At 38.6% G+C, this 23,049-nt stretch overlaps 1 protein-coding gene across 3 annotated transcripts in view; it reads left to right on the forward strand.

The window, feature by feature from the left end:
- The window catches only part of pex5la (peroxisomal biogenesis factor 5-like a), a 90,685-nt gene that overhangs the window by 36,171 nt on the left and 31,465 nt on the right, over positions 1-23,049 (forward strand). Inside the window, exons 2-7 of one of the 3 annotated variants that reach the window (XM_018673220.2) lie at positions 3,730-3,834; positions 14,241-14,352; positions 19,189-19,398; positions 20,073-20,196; positions 20,610-20,703; positions 20,994-21,023. In XM_018673220.2, coding sequence (XP_018528736.1) covers positions 3,730-3,834; positions 14,241-14,352; positions 19,189-19,398; positions 20,073-20,196; positions 20,610-20,703; positions 20,994-21,023 — 675 coding nt within the window. The remainder of the gene's footprint in view (positions 1-3,729; positions 3,835-14,240; positions 14,353-19,188; positions 19,399-20,072; positions 20,197-20,609; positions 20,704-20,993; positions 21,024-23,049) is intronic. The other 2 variants (XM_018673221.2, XM_018673222.2) reach the window with 2 other exon arrangements.

Raw genomic sequence — 23,049 nt, forward strand, 5'->3', positions numbered from 1 at the left:
CATCAAGGGTTGGGCTAAGATCACAGACTACATTACAGAATTACTGAGATTCAGGACACTTTAAAATGTGTTGCCAAATGGATAAATCAAGCTCTGAAACAGCACATATAAATCTAAAATATTTGTTGCAGTCCCTTGAATGGACAAAGCAAGCCATCATTAGCTTCTTAGATCAAGGATCCATCATTGATTCTAACTGAAAGTTATTTCTAACTGAGTACAGACAGGGACTTTGAAATCAAAAACTCAGAAAGTGGAAAGCAGTAGTCGGTCAATGAGATGATCTGTTGAGTAAGTCTAAAGCCATGGTACTTCTGGCACCCAACAACAAACACAGGTTTCTCTCAGGTCATTGCTTTAGCCTGAAAGACTATTTTCAAGTCATGATGTTTTCCCCAAAATAGACACAACTTATTGCATCTGGAACAAACTCTCTCCAGAGAAACAACAGAGTTCATGTCGCTACCTCTGAATCCTCTGGTTTTCATTGTACAGTGAAATTCATAAAGCTTTTCAGTCCTTTTCAGGCCTCTGAGAATACCTGTGTATAACATCACCTTTCTAGTAAATGTATTAGTCTGGAGATATGAGCCTTGAGATAAACAGCAACATTTAGGTCCTCTGCCACCAACAGCACCTAATGATTTGATTAAACTGTTTGCATAATGCTGCAGTCAGTCTCATCTGCTGTAGATAATTTGTTTTTCTGATTTTATCTGCCAGACCTGCCACACGGTGACCAAATGTTTAGCTGCTGTATTAGGAAAGTAAACAATTCAATGAAAATGTTGGTTGTTTAATTCAGCTACAACACTGAAATAAGATGTTCTTAAACAGACAAAAAAAAAAATCATATTCCTGTCTTAGATATTGTTTATTATTTCTCGATTTGGCAGCCTGCACACAAAAATAAACGCCTCAATTCATCTTACTTTTTAACGCATAATTACCTTATTCTCAAGGTTTCAAACAGGAAAACAAACTTGTTAAAAAAAAACAAAGCGTATCAAATTTCTAAACAGCAGTCCACTCTGCAATGTGTTGCCAAACCTATCTATAATAATAACTAGAAAAACCAGAGCCAGTTTAGCAAAAGTTGACCCAAAACAAAACAGCAGGCTGGCCAAGACTGTAAGCCAACACAAACTGATTGTGTGCCTGGTGGAAGATATCCTCGACACTGTTGGCTCCCACAATACCTGCACATACGGCAGAGAGGGAACATTCAGCACTCTTCAAATTGCATCATCTGCCATTCAGGAAAAAAAGCAACTAAAAACAAATGCTTAGGCTTGGTTAGAGCTTTTCTGAATCATCTCTGGCCTTGTGAATGGCGCTTTGCTCCTGGCAGCTGTTCATTTATGCTGAGAGAATCTAAGCATAGGGAGTCAGCGCAGGTGGCTTTTGGGACTTTATTAGGAACATTAGGCTTTCAAGGGAATGCTCCCTCAAGGTCGGGCACATGCATTTTGTGACATGATCGGTTGAGGAAATCAGTGGAAGAAATGGCCAATTCATCTTTCTGGCAAGCAGAAGTATGAAAAGCCCTAATAAGATCCAGCTAAAAGGCTTCCGGTGTGCTTTGCGTTCTGTCCGCACGGGAAGCCTCACAGAGCCTACAACATGAAGAAACTGAGTGTGATGAACAGCGGTTTTCTCTCTCTGTTTTCCCTCTCTCTCGTCTCTCTCTGGTCAGCAAATTTAATTGCAGAAGGATGAGCTCTTTTCTGAGATGAAATGTTTAGTCTCCTGTGACAGCTGTAATTCTGCGACATCTGTGCATCTTAAAATGATTAATAGCGTTCTACATAATCTGTCTTCTGGTGGTGAGTAAATTGTGGAGTGAATGAATGTCTGAGGGACAGCCAGTGGTTTCTGCAGTCCAGCCTCAACCATAAAGTCGAGGCAAAAAGTATGACAATGGGCCTGGCAAAGGTTGGCAAAATCAATTTGACTTCTTAGGTAATCAATTTTTAGTGTTATGTAATGTGGCTTTGGCAATTATTGAACAAGCAGTTTTCTTCCAAGAAGGGCCTGAGGGTGGTAGATGGAGGGCAGGACAGTTGATGCTCAAAGGTTAAGTGTTGGGACAGTGAAGGTCGACCGACACTCATTACATCACTACTGTTGACTAAAACAAAACAATCAATTGTCTGCAGTGACCACCAGAATTACAGCAGATTTACTGACTCAGAAAGTGCATCTCATTTCATATTGTTTTATTTTCATTTATTTGTGAGCAGCAGTACAGCAACTACTGTCGATGTTCCTTATGGATAAAAAATGATTTTACATGGGAGTGATAACAAAAACAGAACTTTTATTGTTAACTAATATTGTTACAGTAAGATGAAAGATTAATTCATTACTATGTGTAAATGGTATTATCTTATATTATCTCATAATATGTTTGAAAAACATATTACTACCCAAATATTGAATGTGACAATCATATATTTCCAGGAATTACACTTGAGGATGTATTTGTGTAGAGAACTCAAGGAAATTTGCAGAACTTTAAGTTTTAAGTTCCTCCAAGTCAGATTTTTTAGTACATGTAACCTGGACTAAAGCCCAAACTGTAGCTGCAATCTGCTGAACAGCATCAACGTTTTAGCAATTCCCAGAGAATATAACAATTTCCTTCATTAGGTAAGCTTCAGGAGACAGACAGGAAATGTTAAGGGGAAAAGAGAGAGACGAGGGTATGACATGCAGAGGTCAGAATTCTGAATCAAACCAGGGACTTTGTGATCACATCATATGGTGCTGTGTGCACCTCAACAACCAGGCCACCAGACGCCAGGAAAGAAATGATGGTGTCAGATATGGTCACTGGCAGGAAATGTTCTGTGGCCACAGGAAGCGAGGATTAGAAAAGATCAAACAACAAATTACCTCCTAAACAGTAACAGATGAGAGCTCAGTTCAGAGAAATCTAGGATCAGCAAGATTAGATTGTTTTCCCCTTTTGTTCCCTTATCACTTTGGTATAAAGCGTCACATATCTGCCAAGTCTGAGCAAACAAACACATTGTCTGAGGATGGCTGATATAATTTACCATTATTTTCTTTAACAGTTAATCTATTTCTTCTCTGATTAGCCATTCAGTCTAGATAAGTCTGAAAATGTCTGTCACAAGTTGCCAAAGTGACAACTCCAGATGTGTTAATTTGTCTGACAGTCCAAAACCAGAGGATATAAACATTACTATCATAGGAGACAAGAAAAACAGATAACATTCACATTTGAGTCTGAAAAATGAGCATTTTTGCCGAAACAAATCAAATAATTGTTGCAGTTCTGGAGTTGAACACATCCAGTATTGTCTATTGTAGCCTTACAATCACCACCAACAACAAGCTAGTAAACACACACCTTCATCTGTCATATACATACAGTAATTTTTCAGTAAATTATAGGGTCTGTGTAATGAGCTCTATACAATATTCTGTCATCATATTGTGGACAAATATTGCTGTGGATGACCATGCTCATCATTGTCTACAATCAACCCCTCTACATTGTGCGGTGACCCTCTTTCCATTGCCATAGTTTTGTGGAAATGTCTTGAGTCGATGTTTTGTTGTTAGACAGCCCCACACACTTTAGTATTTTCCATCATCATAAAGGTAAAGTCTGTTCTGTAAGATGCCCTGGACAGGGGCAAAAAGCACTGAGTTGTCCAACTGTCCTGACACAAGTCATTGTTGATTTCACTGTTGTAGGGGAAAGACTCTAGGGCTGCAGATAAGACTGTTGCCATGGTCCTGAAGGAGATACCAAGTAAGGCGTCATCAGAAGGGAAGCCCCTCCTCACAGTGACTACCAAGGTGGGCAGAACCATTTCAGAAAACCACCCCCCTCCTCGCCCTTCCTCCCTCCCTGCCTCCAAGTGGAACGTCCTCCTGTGCTGGTTACACTGAAATAATAGCAAAGCTTTGAGTGTCCTGTGACTGACCTCCACTGTCTACTAACTAATTACTTAAGTAACCTACTTAAGACTGTTGTATCTAACGAAGCAAAAATTATTTCATTTCCAGCTGCTCTATGGGGTATAAAACCCTTCTACAGCATCAGTACATTTACACAAACACTGATAATGACATTGTGATCTGTAGAAGCAGCCTCAAATTGCTGCAATTTTTTCCATGTTACTTTTTTTTTTTTTTTCAAATTAACCTTTGAAAGATTCATAGTGCTCTTCTAGTTAACAGTTATTGTATGTTCAGCACTGTGTGGGGGTGATTAACCCGGAGGGTCAACACAAATTTCCTCTCCCATTCCTAATCAGGTCAGAAAAACTTCCTCATGAACTTTTTACACCTCATAAGCAGCTAATCCTCAGCACAAACAGTGTATGAATGCGTTTCCAAAATGCTATGCCACACAGCATGGCATTTAGCTGGTGACTGAGCTCTCTGTGTACAAAGTTCTGCAGCAAATTACTGTGCCGCTTTTCACTTCTCTTTTGCTGTTTAAGTGTTATAGCTGGATGGAGCTGGTGCTCCAGATGCCAATATGAGTTTTCTTGCTCTGTGCTTGATTGCTTCTGTACAGTATGTATGTGTGTGTGTGTGTGTGTGTGTGTGTGTGTGTGCTGCTGTCTGTGTCCTCTTATATCTGTCTGTGTTTTAATAACCTGTAGCATGCTTACACGTGTTTGATTTTCTAATACAATGTCTGGTTTGATAAGCTGTCATACAACTGAGATAATGCTCCCACTCAAGTGGAAGGGATTTAATATTGGCTCAGCATTTCTGCTGACAGACGAAGCTGCTTTAGACTTAGATATGTGTAAATGAGCAAATCATGATTTGTCATTATTTTTAATTACTGTATAACAATGCAAGGAAAGGCCACCGAAGAATAACTTCCCTAACCCTAACAACTTCAGTGATTCTGGTGAATCTATGTAATAGACAGAATACATTAAATTCCATTAGGATGCGACAGTGTCACAAAAATCAATATCAGGGTGACAACAGGTCAATAATTACCTGTTTATAAGATTTAACCACTCGCAAATATCAATACCTACATCCCTCAGAGAACACACAGACAGCATCAACTGAGAGCACAAACACACAAATACGTGTCTCTCATGTCAGGCTGTTACAGCACAGTAGTGTTTGAAGCACTATCCACATCATAAAGGCTTTCACTGAGTGTCAGAGAGGATAAATCCTCCGGGTCACAGGACTTAGACTAATGAGTTTCATGTTTCCATTATCAAACAATAGTTTGTTCAAAATAAACACACAAAGGCCTGCTCATGCACCGACAGCTACTCTATCATGTATTAGTTACAGGATGAACTGAGTAACAGATATTTTGCAATTACAACGCCACCAAGTATATCACACTGTTTTATGAAGCATGTTCAGCATTTAAAGTACCATGACCACAGCTGCCATAAATGTAATTTATCTGATTACTTTCATTATGGATCTATTACCAAGCTAAATGTATTCATATTGCAATTTTCATTAATTGTAATGACAACAGCTACAACAACCAATTATATGTAACCCGATCCAACCAACAAGCCAACAGCCCAGTCATACTGTAATTAAACAGGCTAAACACATCAGTAAATCATGAGTAACTCTGTTCATTTATCTTGATATGGATTTTTGGTCACAGTGCCCAGCCATGACCACAATATGTGGTACTATTTTTAAATCTAATGTTTAGTACAGTAGAACAGCACAGCCCATTTAAAAACATCTCATCTCCAAAATTCAGTCTTCAGCCTTGTTTTATGACTGATGACAATGTATTTTTGACATTATTTAATAGGTTTCCCAGGGGTTTTATTAGCATGAGAGGCTGTGGAATTGTGGTAAATCTTCAACCTGAAAACATGACGAATAACAGTTGCTGTCAGTCAAGTCGCATTTACAATAAGTACGTGCAACATCACTGTCAAGTAGCTGCTCAGAACCGCAATGCAAAACAGCACGGCGACAAGCTGGGCATGCCACCAAAAACCTGGATTTTGAAAATGATTACTGTTTAGAGCTGCTTGTTGTGTGCACCACACTTACCTCTCTCATATGCAAGCCCACACACAGGAGTAAGCAGCTGTTGCAAGTCAGCATTGTTTCACTAAGAGCAGTTGGTAAATATTTAATGCCTGAACTGAGTAAAGAAAGCATCAGAAAGTAAAACAGATCAGGCTGCTTGTTTTTCTTTCTTATGTAAAGAATTTCATCCCTAGACAGAAGTCATGCCTCTCTCGAATGTTTTGCATGTTACTTTGTTGAAAATCCTTTTCAGGAGAATAAACACAGATTTGAAATAACTGCAGTGTCAAATGGACCACTTGACGTCCTTTCCATGTGGCCAGACACAACTCATGATCAGAGTGCTCTCCGGTGGCTGAGGCTGCAGTCCAAGAGGCACCGTGTCCCAGTTTGATGTCACTTAGCGAGTGACAGAGGCTAAGTGACAGGCTGTGGCTCCTCACGCCACATGTCAAGTCAAGTCAAGTTTATTTGTAAAGCAGAATATCACATACGATGTCTCAGTGGGCTTCACAGAGTCAGGGGGTGCTAGCCCAGGTTCTCTGAGAAGATAAGGAACATTTCCAAGACATCCAAAAATGGAAGCAGCATGAAACAAGACCTCATACACAACTTTATCTATCTATAGCAACAACATGAAAACCCGTAATTGTAATCTAACAGTTCTCCTCATTCTTTGGTGTCACTGAGGAGGACTCCTGCTGGTAAGATAAAACGAAATGAATACGGCCCTTAATTTGCAACAACAGAATATCTCAAATTCCAAAGAGGAAAGGAGCTGCAAACTGTGAAACACAAAATCAAACCACACTTTACTGAGAACATAAAGACTGCTTCACTGCATGTGATTTGAAACTGATTTGCTGCCTAAAGGACAAGGCTGGTGATATTCTATATCTTTCTTAATGTTAACAAATCCCATGAAAAGACCAAACCCAATAATGATTTGATTCTCAAAGTATTCATTGCCAAAGCCTGAAATATCTTATTTGTCAATACTGAATTGTTCTGGTGCCATAAATACTGTATTAATCCACAGCTGAAAGTAGTTCCCTATAAAATGTACAATTAAGTCCTGTTTGAGTAACATTTACTAAAGACTACAGAACCCAGTTGTTTAAGGAGATTAATGTGCCATTAAAAAAAGTATGTATTTGTTTTAAAGTTTTTTACATCTTCAGCAGGAACAAATGGGCTTGGGCCCGTTGCCACTGACAAGGCAGGGAAATTGGAAAATACTGAGAGATGGATTACTGTTTTGTTGGTTTTGTTTTTTTTTTTGTTGAATATATATATATATATATATATCATATAGAATAATACTAGTCTTATCATAAGGACAAATGTAAAGCCATTATGATGACTCATGAAATACCCAGCAAACTGAACTCCAGTATGCAGGCCCGTGGGAGTACAGGGAACAGCTCATTGCCACCCACAATAATATCTTCAATGCAACTGTAATGAGTAAACAACCTGATGCATTACAGAGAAGATTCACAAAGACATATAATGATCAAGAAAACAAAATTCACCACTAAACATGCAGATGCTGAAGTGATATAAATGTGATATAATTCCAGATCACAACAAACTCTACATGCGAACTGAACATATTATAAGACCTTGGCTTTATTTTTAAGACAACCTTCCCTCACGTCGCCTTCAGGTTTTATCTAACAACTGTTGTAAATTCTCTGCTTTGATATTTTGTATCCACGTTTCCCTTTATGTAGTGTTTTCCATTCTCTCCACCTCCTCCTTTCCTCACCTCAACCTCCCTGCCTTCAAGGCTCTGACAAGTTTAACTGGTACACAGTTCCCTTGACAGTAACATCTGAGAGATCTCTTGGAGTCAAGCCCAAGCGGCACAATTAGCCAAAGTTTTCCATTACATAATTTTCTAGATTACTCCTTAAAGTACTTGTAAACAAAATGCCAAAGTGCTTTGCATAGGAGAGGAGCAAAAAGGTATAACTGGAGGGGAGCAACGGAGGAAAAGAGTCAGCAGGGGAAAACAGTAACCTCCTTGTAGTGTAATGGGCAAACAGCTCAGAAAGCTGCTCTCTTGGGTTGAGAGTGAACCTATAATTGGCGTTTGCATGCTACCTGCTACGAAAGAGCCTGACGCATCTCCCCAGATGAATGCGGTAGATCTGCTGTCCCCATTTTCTGGGTGATTGGAAAAGGAAGATGTAGAGGTCTCGTCGCTTCAAAACCATTATTTAAAATTGGCCCCCATGGCAATCACTGGGAAGTGCTTTGAAGAACATCTACAATGATCATTTAGTGTTTCGCTGCAGATAGCGCAATGTCCTCCATCAGCAGTGATGTACAGACACAACCTTGATCCCTCACTGTCGTCATGACTCAACTTTCAGACATATCTGCTCAAAACTGAAGGTGAAATGTGGGCTTTAAAGAAGCTCAGAATACAAATCAGACTCACAGTGCTCTCAATATCAAATGTGACCAACAGCAATTTTAAATCACTTTTACTGAAAGACTCTACAGCCACGCTACCATCTCTATGAGGCTTCATTTTGGTACGGCAGCAACTGGCGCTAAATGCTAACATCATTGTACTAACATGATCAAAGTGACAATGCAAACATGCTAATGTTTAAGGTATTATATTTACCGTGTTCACCATCTTAGCTTAGCATGCTGCTATACTAACATTTGTTAATTAGCACAAACTTAAAGTGAGTCTAATACTGTTTGAAGAAGAGTTGAGAAGAGTTGGGAAATTTCATTAGTCTTGCAGGTATTCAGTTATAATTAAATAGTATAGTATGAAACTGAATCTGTACAGTATTTCTAACACAAGCCATGTAATAGTTGCTGAAACCAACAGACATTGACATCCCTAGAACTGCTAGCGGCAGTTAGTAAGAGATGTAATGTATCATTTTGACTTAAACTCAGCTGGTAAAGCAGTACATTGTACCAAAGATCCTGTTTTTTTTATCCCCAGTAAGTCCATTAACTGCCAAGCTGGCTGTAGTTTATTACAATAATGTTTTTGTTTCTCAGCTAAACACCATGTCGTACTTTCTGAGAATATGCTAACACTGCCAGCTTTCGGCAGTGGATCTGACTCAGCAGGGCTTTAAGCCATGGTTCTGTCAACATCTCTCAATATTCTCTAAAAACCTAAAACCTAAGACTTTTTAATGAATAAAATCTATTACTTGAAGATCAGGGTATGCTATAAATGTCCAGCATTCAGCTATTGACAGTGTGCTGACCTTCAGTCAATCAGACATCAAACACAGCAGGACTCTGCAGGGGAACCTGTATCCAGAAAACATTTTTATTGCTCAAAAAACTAAAGAGTGGAGAAATTCAAGGTCATCTATGGTTACGGGGCATTTTCTCACAGAGTACAGGGAATTTAACAATCCACCTCTGTTTAATGCAGACAGTAACTCTCAGATGTCCCCAGCAGACGCTTTGCAAGCATCACAAAAATTGTTATTCACCGACAGATGTTTCTCTGGTTATCATCCACTCAGCCACTGTGAGCATATGCATTTATGAATGTCATTTACATTGTTAAGAGATTCCCCCCGTCCAGTCCTCAGGTCCCCAGTCTCCACTGAGCTTTTTAAGAGTACACTATATTTATACAGCTCAGCTGGCGTTTATGTTGAATGGATCAGTCAGCTAAGAAAATGTCTGGGTGCAGCTACATTTGACTTGCTAAATACAAGCAAAACAGAAAAATGCCTTGGACACAGAATCCTAAAATGCAAAAGGACAGAAGGGAAATATTATATTTTAGAATTACCTATAATAGCAATAATGTTTCATACTGTAGATTTTTATGGCATTGAAAAATTATCTCTGCGCAGTCAAATAGTATATTAGTTTTCATTCCGTTTTCATGGCAAACTAATGTAATATACATTAACAACACTATACATACTGCATGTTGTGCCTGAGGCAATGCCTGAAATTATATACAAGAGCTGATTTAATGTTACAGAAACAACATTCTCTCTGTGGGCTTTAAAAAAACAGCAAAACCAAGTCTGAAATGAATAAAAAACATTTATGAACCCTGCTTAGGTAAGTATCATTTTTAAAATTTAAAAAATGCAATGCTTGCTTGTAAAGAAACCTGAATGATATAAGTGGATGATATATAAATAAATAAATACTACATGTAAAAGCACTAATAAACCTTAATAATCTAATACTTTGTCAGCCCTAATTGAATCATTATTCCAATACTATAATGTGGGACACAAAGAACAGTTTGGTATTATTTGTCTAAATGGCTCCAGTAAAGGTTATTTTCAGAACTCCTTTCCAATTTATGAAATATCTAAAATGTTTATATAATGTCAAAAAATAATGAAAGAAAGATGACAATTTTCCAGAACAAGAGGTGATACCTTCAAATTACTTGTTTTGTGTGACCCACAATCCAAAGCCCAAAGAAAATGAATTTTACAATGAACAGAGAAAACAGTAACTGTGTCATATTGGATAAGCTGGAAACACATAATCAATTAATCAACTAATTGTTTCAGCTCTAACGGTCTCGACCTCCCACTACGTTATGAAGCATTTTGATGTTATTTGATGTTAGTTTGTATTTTTGCAATGTTTACATGTTTGAGTAAACCAGATCCGTGATATAAAGAGATACCATGAAATAAAAAATATTCTAAAAAGTTTATTTTGCAAGAAACAATACATAATACAGTCAGCTAGACTGCTAGATGCACACAAAAACGCAGGCTAAAAGAGGGAAAGTGTTTTCATGTGGTAAATAATAATAGCAGGGTGGATTAATGCTGCTGTTTTTGTTTTCTCTGAATGACAAGCAGAGTTTCTTTCCTCCCCCTGCCAGGGCCAGGTCTGTCTGTCCTAATAATTTTTACCTATGTTTTAGGTGGTGTTTTAATGAGGTAGCATTTGAGTTGAATATGGGTAAAAAAAAAAAAACAAACAAAAAAAATCATCTAATAGCAGCAGCAGAAACCATTTGAGATGATCCATTTCCTCCATTAATGGCCAGCAGTTGCATTGTTATTATTCAGTTTTGAAGCAGAGATTAAATGAAGCATCCACTTCTTTCACAACACTAGGCAACTGTAACTGAGTTAACAGTAGTGCAGCTTTCAGTCGGAATCAATTACACTTTTCTCAAACACTGTAAAGCACTCAATAAATTCAACCTTTAAGAACAAAGTCTACCCCAGTGTATTTTCATCCCTATGATTTGTCACTGTGGTCCAAATTGGGGGGAAATGCATGGGCTGACAGCAGCAGAGGGTGAAATCAGGTTACTTCACACTGTGAGACTTCTCATGAACCAAAGCTTTATTCTGACACCAGAACAGCACAAACTCTAATTACCTGTGCTGGGTCAGCGTTCTTGCTGCACAGCACAAACTCTCACTCAACAAAGTAATGACCCTTCCCCAGATATTATTTATGTACTTTTCAAAGGTTTTCTCTCTCTGTGGTAAAAGTTAAGTTTGTGTTCCCCTCTCTAATGCAGCAAGAATTAAATCTTATTCCAAGCTAACTGTCATCTTCCTCTAGATTTCTTTATTTCATTCATCTCTTTGTCGGACATCATTATAAGCTGCACATTAAAGAAGCAAAGTTGGGCATGAAACAAAATTCATAATATCCACCTCATCATAAATTATAATTAGTTTTCTCTTTTAGATTAACCCTAATGCTCTGTTTGGGTCCCTGGAGAAACAGCCCCCCATTTAACAGCTTAGAAAACATACTTAACTTTGTTTTATCATCATAACACTTCATGATTTCCTCTAATTCTATGAGAACATGAGTGTGAACTGACAATATGTTTAAGAAGACTGCAACAGAAAATGACCCATTACTTCTGTAGGAATTTCTAACATGTAAAACACAGTTACATACTACAGATTTTCAAATGCTGTATATCTGTATGTATATGTATATGGATATACTGGTGTAGGCAGATTTACAATGGAACAAAAAACTAGCATCCCTGGCTTTTATATGCCTTTCTACTAACACTCCTACAATCTGTTCTGCAACCATGAATGTATTTCTATTCCTGACAACGATGACGTAAAATGACAATGAATAGTGAAATTTCTATTTATTGCTCATGACTGAGTCAAGTATTTAGTTTCTATTACATACAGAAAGCACTGATTTTTTGCTCTCTAACAGTTTGTTCATAGGAGGACAGGAAGAGGAAGTCAGATCTCTGGTGTCTTTGTATCTATGAATTACTTTTTGCTAACTAAAGTAATATATGCTATGACAGGTGTTTCTATTAGTTTGTGGCAAGGAGGAGCTGTTACCACTTCAGTACCTTTCTACAAATTGGATTTAAATTGCAAACATTTCAGCAATTACCATTTATAGACATACAGCAGTGGGATCTGTGGGATCCCTGACATTAAGGAAGTAAAGCCAATGTTAACAGATTAGTTAAATGGCTAGTATAATGCTACAGTGCAGTATAAGTCAGGATGGATATACTATACATCTATAATTGTAAGGGCACATACTGTACTGTACAGTGTAGTTATGGTATGAAAACCCCATTCAGCACTTTTCATATCAAGCATATGGCAGGTTGTGTGCAGTCCATTCCACACTTGGTAATTAAACTTTCATTAAAATTCTGCTCGTGAGCACAGCCTGGAGAGCAACAATAGCAAATGTCATGTTTCCTCGCTGCCAGCATTATATACACACTACGCAGGCTGACAACAGCGGTGGCAGCTCACCTCTTCTATGGAACAGAACTGGTTTTCACCTCCAAATTATGAGGCACTGGTCGGCAAATTGTGGCCAGCTGCACCTGGAGCATCGAGGCTTCAGGGTACCGATAATGAATTGGATGTAACCTATTCTGCACCTGCTCTGGCAGGCCTACAAATTGGTGCATCATGGGCAAGGTGATTAGCATTTTCATGGTTTGGAAGGTGAGATAAGCAATAATTGTTAAGCAATTATTTTTTGGGACACGTCCATTGGGCTTCTCTTGCCCAGCTCTTCTCAATGGTTCTCTCAGTGGTGACTCATTCACTCATTCAGTGAGATTACATGCACTGTAGTACAGTGGTCATCCTTTTATAGTAATCTTATTTCTGAAGCATAATGTCTCAGAGAGGCCCCATTTCCTATACTGTGTACATTTAACTGGGTCTCTGAGAGAGGGTTTTATATGTGTGTATCTGCATGACTGCAAAAGCATAACTTTTCACTTAATAGGCATCAATTTAATTATATGTTTATTATTGAGGTTATAGTTTGTAGTGGTGTTGAAGTAGACTGCATTACACTGAAATCTGTGTGTAAATAAGCCTAGGTACATTTGTTTCTACAACTCAACAGTAAGTTTGAGTTGTAGAAACTCGCACACACGCACACACACACACACAAACTGTGCTCCCTTTCAATACAGAGCCTCCCAGCACTCCATCAGTCCAAAATAGCCTGATGCTCTGATAAAACATGAAAAACCCTCTCCAGGCTGCACAATCATCACTCATACATTTAAAATATTCCTGTTCTGGTTCAGAAAGATGGTAGAAAGTTGGGGAGACATCTCATCACAAACCTGCTGCGTGTGCAGGCTGGTTTTCCCCAAGACAGGTCATTAAGGTGCATGTGAAAACCAATTTTCTGCCTTACACTGATTTTTATCAGTTATTGTGTGTTGTGTGTGCATGCAAACATAGTGATGTGATTGTGTGCTGAGTCTCCATTAACCACTGGCTAAACATCAACTGTGACAGAATAGAACAGCTGCACATTTGGACAACAGCTACAACTCATGCAGCAATACAGCCATATATCCCAGCATAGGTTCTCTGCTACGGTCTGAATCAAATAAGGTTCAAATACTGTAAGTTTCTCTGTTCCTCACTTAAACATCACCCCAACTTAAAACAGTGAAAAAAAGGCTGCTACACCTCTAAAATCTGAGTGGATCAGCACACATTTGAGTCACTTCAGTGTATCTAAGTCAAGGTGCTGTGAATAAATGATGTGCAGCAAAGGAACAGAAATGTGTGTTATCTTCCTAAAACAGACATGTCAGTAAAGGGGCACTGACACTGAAGCAGGAGCAGAGTTGTGAACTTCACTTTATGTTAACGTCGCAGGGACTTTTTGCAGAGGTCATGAGAAACATGCTGAGTGAGAGCCTAAATTGTCTTGTCTGTTTGCCCTTACAGCTGGTGAGTGAGCAACAAGAGAGCCGCCCGCTTCTAAGCCCTTCCATCGACGATTTCCTCTGCGAGACCAAGTGTGATGGGGTTTCCCGCCCAGTGACTTCCAACACAGCTGGTATTATACAGTGATTTTTCAGTCTGAAAGAAAACTCTAACGACATGCAAACATATATAACAGACCACCAAGCATCTGTACTAATGTTTTAATTGGAGTCATTGGAGAAACTGTAATCCAAACCACAATCTTTCAGTAAATCTCACCAAATCATGGCCTGTTCTATAAGTCTATTTGCGATAATGACTTGGAGGATTTCATGCATGGTTCTCCGTACAAGAATACACTGAATATCTTAAGTAACATAATTAAACATTTATGTGCCTCATTTAGTGATCTTTAATAGAAGTTCTAATGGAGGATCCTTCTTGTTTCCCGTTTGTCAGCAAATGAGTTACTGTAGGTCACCATGCTCTTTCTCCCTCTCTTTCTCTCTAGTTCTGTAATTACAGAAGATTCAAAGATTTCAAGTCAGTTTTGAGTCACTTTGTAATATCTGTTAGACTACTTAGGCCTCTGAATAAGTTTGAGGAGGAGATGCTGTATGTAATGGATGAGGTTCTGGTCCCATTTGAAATTGCCTCAGGATTTACTTATCATGCTGGGCTGAACCATGATAAGGATTTTTAATTTCCTTTGACAATAGTAAGGTTTCCAGCCAAATGTAGCACAAAGTTTAAGAGAATTTCCAGGAAACTGACAAAGGACAATGCAAATTACAGTGCATTTCCATCCACTGCTGTTATGCAAACATTAATAGTTGAGATAAGTAGTGCTAATCTCCCATTGGTGCCATTAAACCACTGCAGAAGAAGAGACTTAGACTTAGACAGACTTTATTTAGAGGGTGGAACAAGATGCTTCAGTCAAACAACAACCGTTTAAACCGTCCTAAGTCATATGTTTCATATACATCATGATTTATTTGCTAAGTCTGTTTCCACTGCAGTTTGTCGTATTTTGTTTTTATCACTAGAACAAATTTCCCTCCTCAGCCAAACGTAAAAATATATTTGCAATATTTGAGACAGACCTGCCAGTGCTCTCACCCCTCTTTACAAACTGAAAAAATGCATATAAATCTAAAAAAAAAAATCTACCTCTGATAATAATAGCTTACTGAGTACCACATCTCATCCACCATTCATAGTATCTGCCCAAAATGACAAACATGATTATAGCATTATCTCTTTGAACATTAACTATTTACTGTGCATACACTGGGGCAACATCTTAACATTAGGAGAACACATGTGAAATTTAGGTCCAAGTGTGTGTCTTGGTACAAATGTGTATTGTACTGTCGATATTCATTACAAACATTTTACTTATGCAAATAAAAGAAAATCAACTGGATCAAAGTAGGTGTTGAGAAATTTAATGTTTTGACTTTAACAGATGCCAAATGCCATCTTGGTTTCCATGTGAATGGGACCTTGATCACTCAGCTGTACCGTCTTTTGAATTACAATGTGCACAAACAGATTGCGCAGCTGACATGTGTCATCTCCAAACTGGCCACTGACTGTGCTGATTCAGCCGCGTAAAGTACAGAGGAATGTTGTGGAGAAATTCTCCAACATTCTGTCTCCCCAGAGCCTCCTGCTGCTCCTGCTGTCAGTGACGTAGGCCTAATATAACCAGTCGTGTCAGTCTCAAAATCCCCAAAATGGTCAAATCCTGTCTAGAATTTAAAGGTACAGTATGTGTCATATAAAACAAAGCTGCTTGTTTGCAGTTTACACTTTCTCTACAGGTTTACTTGGGTCTCCTCCTGTTGCTCTGATTTTCCTCCCACAGTTTAAGTAGGTGAAGTGGATCTCAGGTTTGACTATCATGTCAATCTGTTTTCACAATGTGAGGGACTGGCAAAGTTTCCAGCACCGAGTAACACTGAACAGGAATTAGCAAGCAAAAGAAAATCAATAATGAATGATAATTACCAGCTCAAATATGCTAATCCACATGAGACCTACATCATGTTGCGCTCTCTGTGCCACGCAGTTTTACTTTCCTCTGATTTTGAGGTTGACGACTATTTTTGCAGCCATTGATGGTTTCTTAAAAACTCCATTATAAATTATAAATTGGTTTCATGGGTATCTGGGGTTTAGAAACACACTAGTCAAATAAATGTATTTTTAAATTCCAATTTAAGTGAGAAAATGGAAAGTCTGAAGTTATAAACTAACCTCATCAGCTCCTTATCCCTGTTGACAAGAGACATCACTGAAACAACACTCTTCAGTGCAGCCTTCTTTCTCACACTGGTTCAGATATTCATCACTAGTCATTTACCGATGTAGGCTGAAACTCATTTATTCAAGAGGACGCTCTCATCACCACCCCCTAGCTGGATAAAATCCCCTCTCTGCCATACCCACACTCAAAAAGCTTTTTCTTCTTTTGTCAGCACTTTGCTCTAACGCACTGGTTCAATAGTCAGAAGGATACTGTAAAGACACCACAGTTCTCACCTTTGAACTTTCACAGCTTATTGCTTGTGATCAATTTTCGATGAGTCTTTTCTCTCTTGTAACTTATTGTTTGTCAAATGTGGAAATGGTCAATCTAAAAGCCGTCTAACCAGGAAACATGTCCAAGTGATCGTTAGCTACACCCACCCCGACTCTCAAAGGTTGTATTAGTATGTATGCCATTCCCTCTCTCTCACCGTCCCATACGCCCTGTCAGTCATCATCGTGCTGTAAAGCTGAAAAGCTAAAGACTCCATTAAAATGATAAGTGGTCACATTTATTTGCTCACTCTCAGTCAAGGGGCCACCGCACAGCAACTCATCATCCGTTAGATAAATATACAGTATATGCAAGGATCCAGTTAAAATATCCAGCTGATGTGAAAACTGTGCAATTGTCTTCCCAGTCTCATCATTTCGAGTAGACTCGAGGGTGCCAAAACAGTTTTGACATCATTGCCCTTTCATGAACAGCTTGCGTTTCTTTTTGATGCCGAAAACTCTTCAGGCAACCTCCCTCACGAGCGTGTCTCCCTTGATTTGCAATTGTACTCGTCATCTAAAGAGCACAAAGCATGGGAGACGAGCATACTCTCTAATTACGCAGAGATTTCAGTCAACAAATGTGCTCGGTTGGTTGTCATGACACAGCTGCACGCCAATTATGCAGTCATGTGTCTGTAGTTTTGAGATCGCATTGCACAAAAAGACACAGTCAGGGTCCTTGGAGATGAGCGGGAAAACTTTCCAGGTCCCACAAATAACCACTGTATAAAGAGACTGTTTCTCTGGAGTTAGGACCTTTTATCTTACTTTTTTTACGCAACAAATGACACCTAATGTGTTGGTTTGACTTTCCTCTGACATATGATCTTAAAAATCAGGTGGTAATCACAAAGATCAACACAGAAAGGTGCTCAATTCCAACAGCCAGATGGCATTCATGTGCAACATGCACATTACACTGATATGAATGTAAAGTGATGCTACACGTGTGATGGTTTTATGAGATTTGATAATGCTCAGATTGGAGGTAAGAAATCAATGGCAGCCAGTGGCAAAAAAGCATTTCACAGAAAATGTCATTAATTCTCAGTTATTTCAAGACAGAACATTGTGTGTATTTCATATGTTTGCTTTTGTTTTAGTTGTTTATCTATTTATTAATTGCAAGTGTCACTACTCACACAGCACTGTAAAAAAAAAAAAAAATTTCCCAGATAATAACCGAAGATGCAGCCTGAAAATAATACAAAACACTGGTAAAATACAACCAGAAGCAGAACGAAATGCTAACTCAACTCAAACCACAATAAATCAAGCTATGAACATAGAAAATATTCAATAAACAAGATGTAAAACAGAAACTGTGCTGTAGACAAGAGAAAAGTCAGCTGTTAGAGGAAAGAATAAGCTAACTAAGAAAGCTTAGAATTTTCTGTTACTTAAGGTCTTTAAATGACTCAAATTACACATCTAATCTGTCTTTTAATGAAATCTATTACACTGAAATTTTAACAGGCTGCAGCCGTGAAGCCAGACAACAGCACAGACAAAAGCTGAGCCCCTTGACAGAAGGCTCTGTCCTTCTTTGCCGGTCTACCAACCTGAGATTGAATTACTTAATTGACCAAACTGGAGCTCCTCAAGGGGCTGCCTTATCCTTATCAGACTGTGCAGTGGCCTGAAGTATATTTAGAATCTCAGAAAAGAGCAGCAGCAAATTTTTTAGATGTCCACCCAGGGGGCAATACTGTGACAGCTTAAGTACCCTTGACAGCTCAACTCGCCGTGTCAGAAAACGTGTAGATCAAAATCAAAACTTCATGCGGTACAGTAAGTGAAACCTGTCGTTCTATCTTATTACAAAGACAGAGGAAAGTTCCCAAAATATGATACATGTTTGAAGAAGTCTGAAGGACCAGTTAGCGGAGTTAGTAGTCTAGTCATAATCGCAAAATTAAACATGGGCCAAAGGGATTTAAAGAAATTCAGTGATTTGAAAACTCACAACAACACTTTGAGGCAACAAAGGAATAGAGTGAAACAGGGTTTTTCTAGTGTGAAAGGACACTCCAGGGATCTGGTTTTACTCTGTGAATTTACTCAGTAATTCATAAACTTTATTTTAAAAAAATCCTGTTTGAATAATCAAACTGTGTGGCCAAATTACCCATGTTCAGGTTTTAGGATGAAATTTATGTACTGTACCATTCAGTTAACCAATTTCCATCAATATTAAATTATACTCCAAACAAGACTTCAGACTTTTATTGTAAGTGAAACGACTCAAAGCAAATTAAATATACTAAATGAGTGCTCTCTCTCAGATAAGCATCACACTGCCAAAATGAAACTGTACTTAGAAATATTTGACATAAACTACATTTACACTAAACTTGTGCTATCTCCTTCCCAGTTCTGTCTTCAACACTGGACCTGCTGGACCTCAGTGAACCTGGCGAGAGGAGGAACAGTAAGGACAGGAAGAGCCCCCTGACATCCCGGGGCAACATCCAGAGGAACAACCCTCACAGGAAGAAAACGGATGAGACTGAGCTGATCCAGGTGGAAGTTGAACAGACAGGACCAAGCATGAGAACCCCAGAGAGAGCATCACTAGACTCAGGTAGAGGAGGACTTTAAAGTTTCAATAACGTGTACACGTAATGTGTAAAAATACTTCAAGTTGGGAACAGTGGTCAAAGAAGGATGGAGCCAATTCATTGTCATGAAAGGGATTGTCTTAAGAGACATTAAGAGGAAATTGCCAATTACTTTTGTATTTGCCAGTTGAAAAGTCTTCAATGACAACTAATTATGCAAAGTGAGTCAAACTACAGTGTGGTGAATAATTCATGGCAGGGAGACTGATTATAACCTTGGCGTCATTTACAAACAAAACTTGTCCTGTTAGAAATGTGGGCAGTTGTTTTTTTGTTTAGACACCCACAGCACTAATTGTGTGCCTGTTTTTAGCACACTGTTTGTCCTGTCAGAGAGATTACATGAGGCACTGAAAAACAGTGTTCAAAGGTTTGTTTATCAACTAGTTACTGTTGAATTTGTGCTGTTGCTTCATGACACTGTAAAATGTAAATTAGCTTGTTGTATTTGTCCAATTCAACAGATAACAGACAGTTCTGGGGGTAGCTGATATTGTGAATTTAAGATTTAGATATGATTCATTTGATCAAAGGAGAGGGTGTTTTTGATGTGCAGCACATTAACTTAACTGGCCTCTTCTCAATTTAGTCTGTTTTGTGATTTCCTGATTTATTATCATTTTATTTCTGTCACCAGTTACCATTGGTTCTCCATTGGATAAATGGGAAGAGCTGAACCCTAACCCAGAGAGAAATGGCAATAGAAAATGGAAATTGGAGAGACGACGTTCATCTAAAAATTCATCAAATGAATTTCTGTGGTAGGTTTTATCCTCACAGCGGCATTTTGAATCATCCTTAGGAACTGCTCAATCTTTAATCGTATTGTAAATTTATCTAAAAATTGGAAAATATCCATATGTGTGTTGATTAACTATCTTTAGGGTTAGCGTCAAACACTCCAAGTACTTTACTGAAGCTATGGCATTGCTTTGGTTTAGATTAAATACTGAAAAGTGATTTGAAGCACATAACAGGATGTGTTTACCTTATTAACATTAAACCAAAACAACAATCTTTGCCTAACTATGGCCCCAGAAATTTGTGAGGTGCTCTTGAAAAATGGTTTACAGTAAACAGTAAATGAAAAATGCATCTGTAGCATTCTGCTTGTATTAAATGGAGTGGAGTACCTCTCTATCACTTAATCCCACCTTTCCGTCTTCTCATTTAGGTCCATAGACTGTAAAACCCAATTAGAGCCATCAAATAAGAACTCCTTGGAAGCAAATACCAAAGTCGAGCCAGAGTCTGCCCTAGCATCGCAAGTAAGTGCTCAACATGATAAAAGCAGGTAGTAATCAAGTAGTTGTCTGCACTTGAAGTCAACATCCTTTTGAAGTCAGAAATCTTCACACCTTTCAAACATACTGTTCTGACATGGTTAAGCCTTCATAAGAATTTCATGAAATTACATGTTTAACTTGTGTATTTAGCGACTGCTTGTTAATGCATGATAATCTAGCTTTAATATGAAAGTTTGTATCTTATAAGACACCCTGTTGTGTGATTGTTTACCCACCATTTTGTCCTAACACCTACAATTCTTCCATTTCAGCTCAACAGGCAGTATATTAGTGGAAGACATGTAAGCCTCCCTATGCATCCTTTCATATAATATTGAAAGACTTATACATTTGCACCGGGAAAACAGCATCACATCATCTCAAAATTTGACTTGAAAGACCAAAAAGAGGTGACTGTACTGAAGCCAAAACAGCATGTTTGAGGAAATCCAGATATACTGTTGGCTTTGAGATTGTTTCGTTGTGGTGCTACGAGGTCCAAATGTCAAGCGCTTTCCTCCTGAGTTGATGTCTCTGTGTAGGTCTGCATAAGGGGTCTTGTTTCCAGACGCCATTATTAGATTAATAGCCAATGAATTATTCAGAAGCCTTACTCTGAGCCCATTAGTGTTGATCTCACCAAGCCAGCTAAGCATACATCACCTTTTCAGCTCTCTGATAAATAATAGATTTAGGATTAAAGATAGCTGTCCGAGATGGAGGGAAATTATTGGCAAACAAATGCACTAAATTTGTAACGCTCAGGAGTTACATAGTAGCTCGTTGACAGAGATACTGTAAAGGGTGGTTTTAGTTTCCTACTTGGCAGGTGCCACACATGAATGGAAAATGCATGCAAAGAGGGGAGACGTGTGTTGCATGAGATTTACATACACAGAGCCAACACAATTGAATGGAGCTTTAAGGAAAAATCCACCCCGAGATTACTGTGCAGTGTTAAAAAATTAAGAGTTTGAAATGACCAGTATATTCCAGGACTGATGACGTGTTAATCTAATCTCAAAGTCCACTTACTACTGTAGCTTTCAGCTGCATCTTACCATCTTCATCGGTGAATGGAATTGGTGGAAATGGAGATGTATTTGACATTATTTTTTAGTGTATCCAGCTGACCATTCCCTGAACCCCTCCTCGAAATAGCCAATCACAGCTTACATACAATAGCATTACGTTTGAAAATATACAGAGAATAATAAGTTAGAACAGACAGGTTTATCACAGAGACAAACTGTCTAGTTGTACACTTTATCTTTCCATCACACTAACTGGCCCTTCGTTGCAATACAAGCACGATTCTGTGTCATTATTTCCATGTCCTCTAGCTACATGAATCATCAACTGCATTGCATTCTGGTCTATTGAGTCTTGTTTTGGCACATAAATTGGTGTTACTGTCCATCCTACACAAAATGTCTTCCTGCATTTTAGTGAATAAGAAAAGCTGTGGGACTGGAAAGAAGTCCTCCTTGTTTCTGGAACCTTGGCATCAGAGCCTGACATTAACTGTTTTTCTGCAGGTATCTGAAATATTTTCTGGTATTAAACTATAGCTGGACTGGAAACATCTTGTGCTAAATCTGGGAAGTAAAATAAATGAGTAAATCCAGAAAGACCAGAAAGCAACAAAATGTTTTGTGAACAGTGTTTTAATGTTTTTGGGTGGATTTTTCTTTTAACTACCCGTCTACGGTATACTGCAGTTTCTTCACACAACACAGCACTGTAAAGAGAGATTTTCTTTCAACACTGCATGTATTTTTTTCCTGCAAATAAAAATGTAGTTATCTTCAAGAAATGGATGAGGTAATTTCTTCTGAGTCAATTAATAGTGAGATTAAGCAACCTCAATTAATCTTGCATAATGGCAGTCTGAAGAGATGGGATTGGTTACAGGTACTAGTTGGCCTGACCACCATGCAGCCTTACTGAGAGGAAGCCACTGACTCCACACACACGGAGCAGTCCATTCCTTAGGCTCTGTGATGGATTTGCAGGCCCCAGGATGCATACAGTCGTTGCTATTTATAGTAAATCTGGTGCCATATCACATGTGAGCATGAAAGGGTATCTAAAAATCATTTACCCCTCGCAGTTAAATGTGTAGGTGTAACGTGGAATGATGTAAGCCACACCGCACTCTTATAATGCAAAACCACATGCGTGTAATTGGACAATATTTTTGCAGCAGAGCACAGCGTCGTTTTCAAGTTTGTAACAAAGAGGCTATCAGGATATAGTTTGATATTGCATGTGCAGGTGCACGGGAGTGGGCCACGGTTGGGTGGGGTGGGGGCTGAAACTAGGAGA

The sequence above is a fragment of the Lates calcarifer genome, linkage group LG17 (assembly GCF_001640805.2).
Source record: "Lates calcarifer isolate ASB-BC8 linkage group LG17, TLL_Latcal_v3, whole genome shotgun sequence".
NCBI classification, from domain to species: domain Eukaryota; kingdom Metazoa; phylum Chordata; class Actinopteri; family Centropomidae; genus Lates; species Lates calcarifer.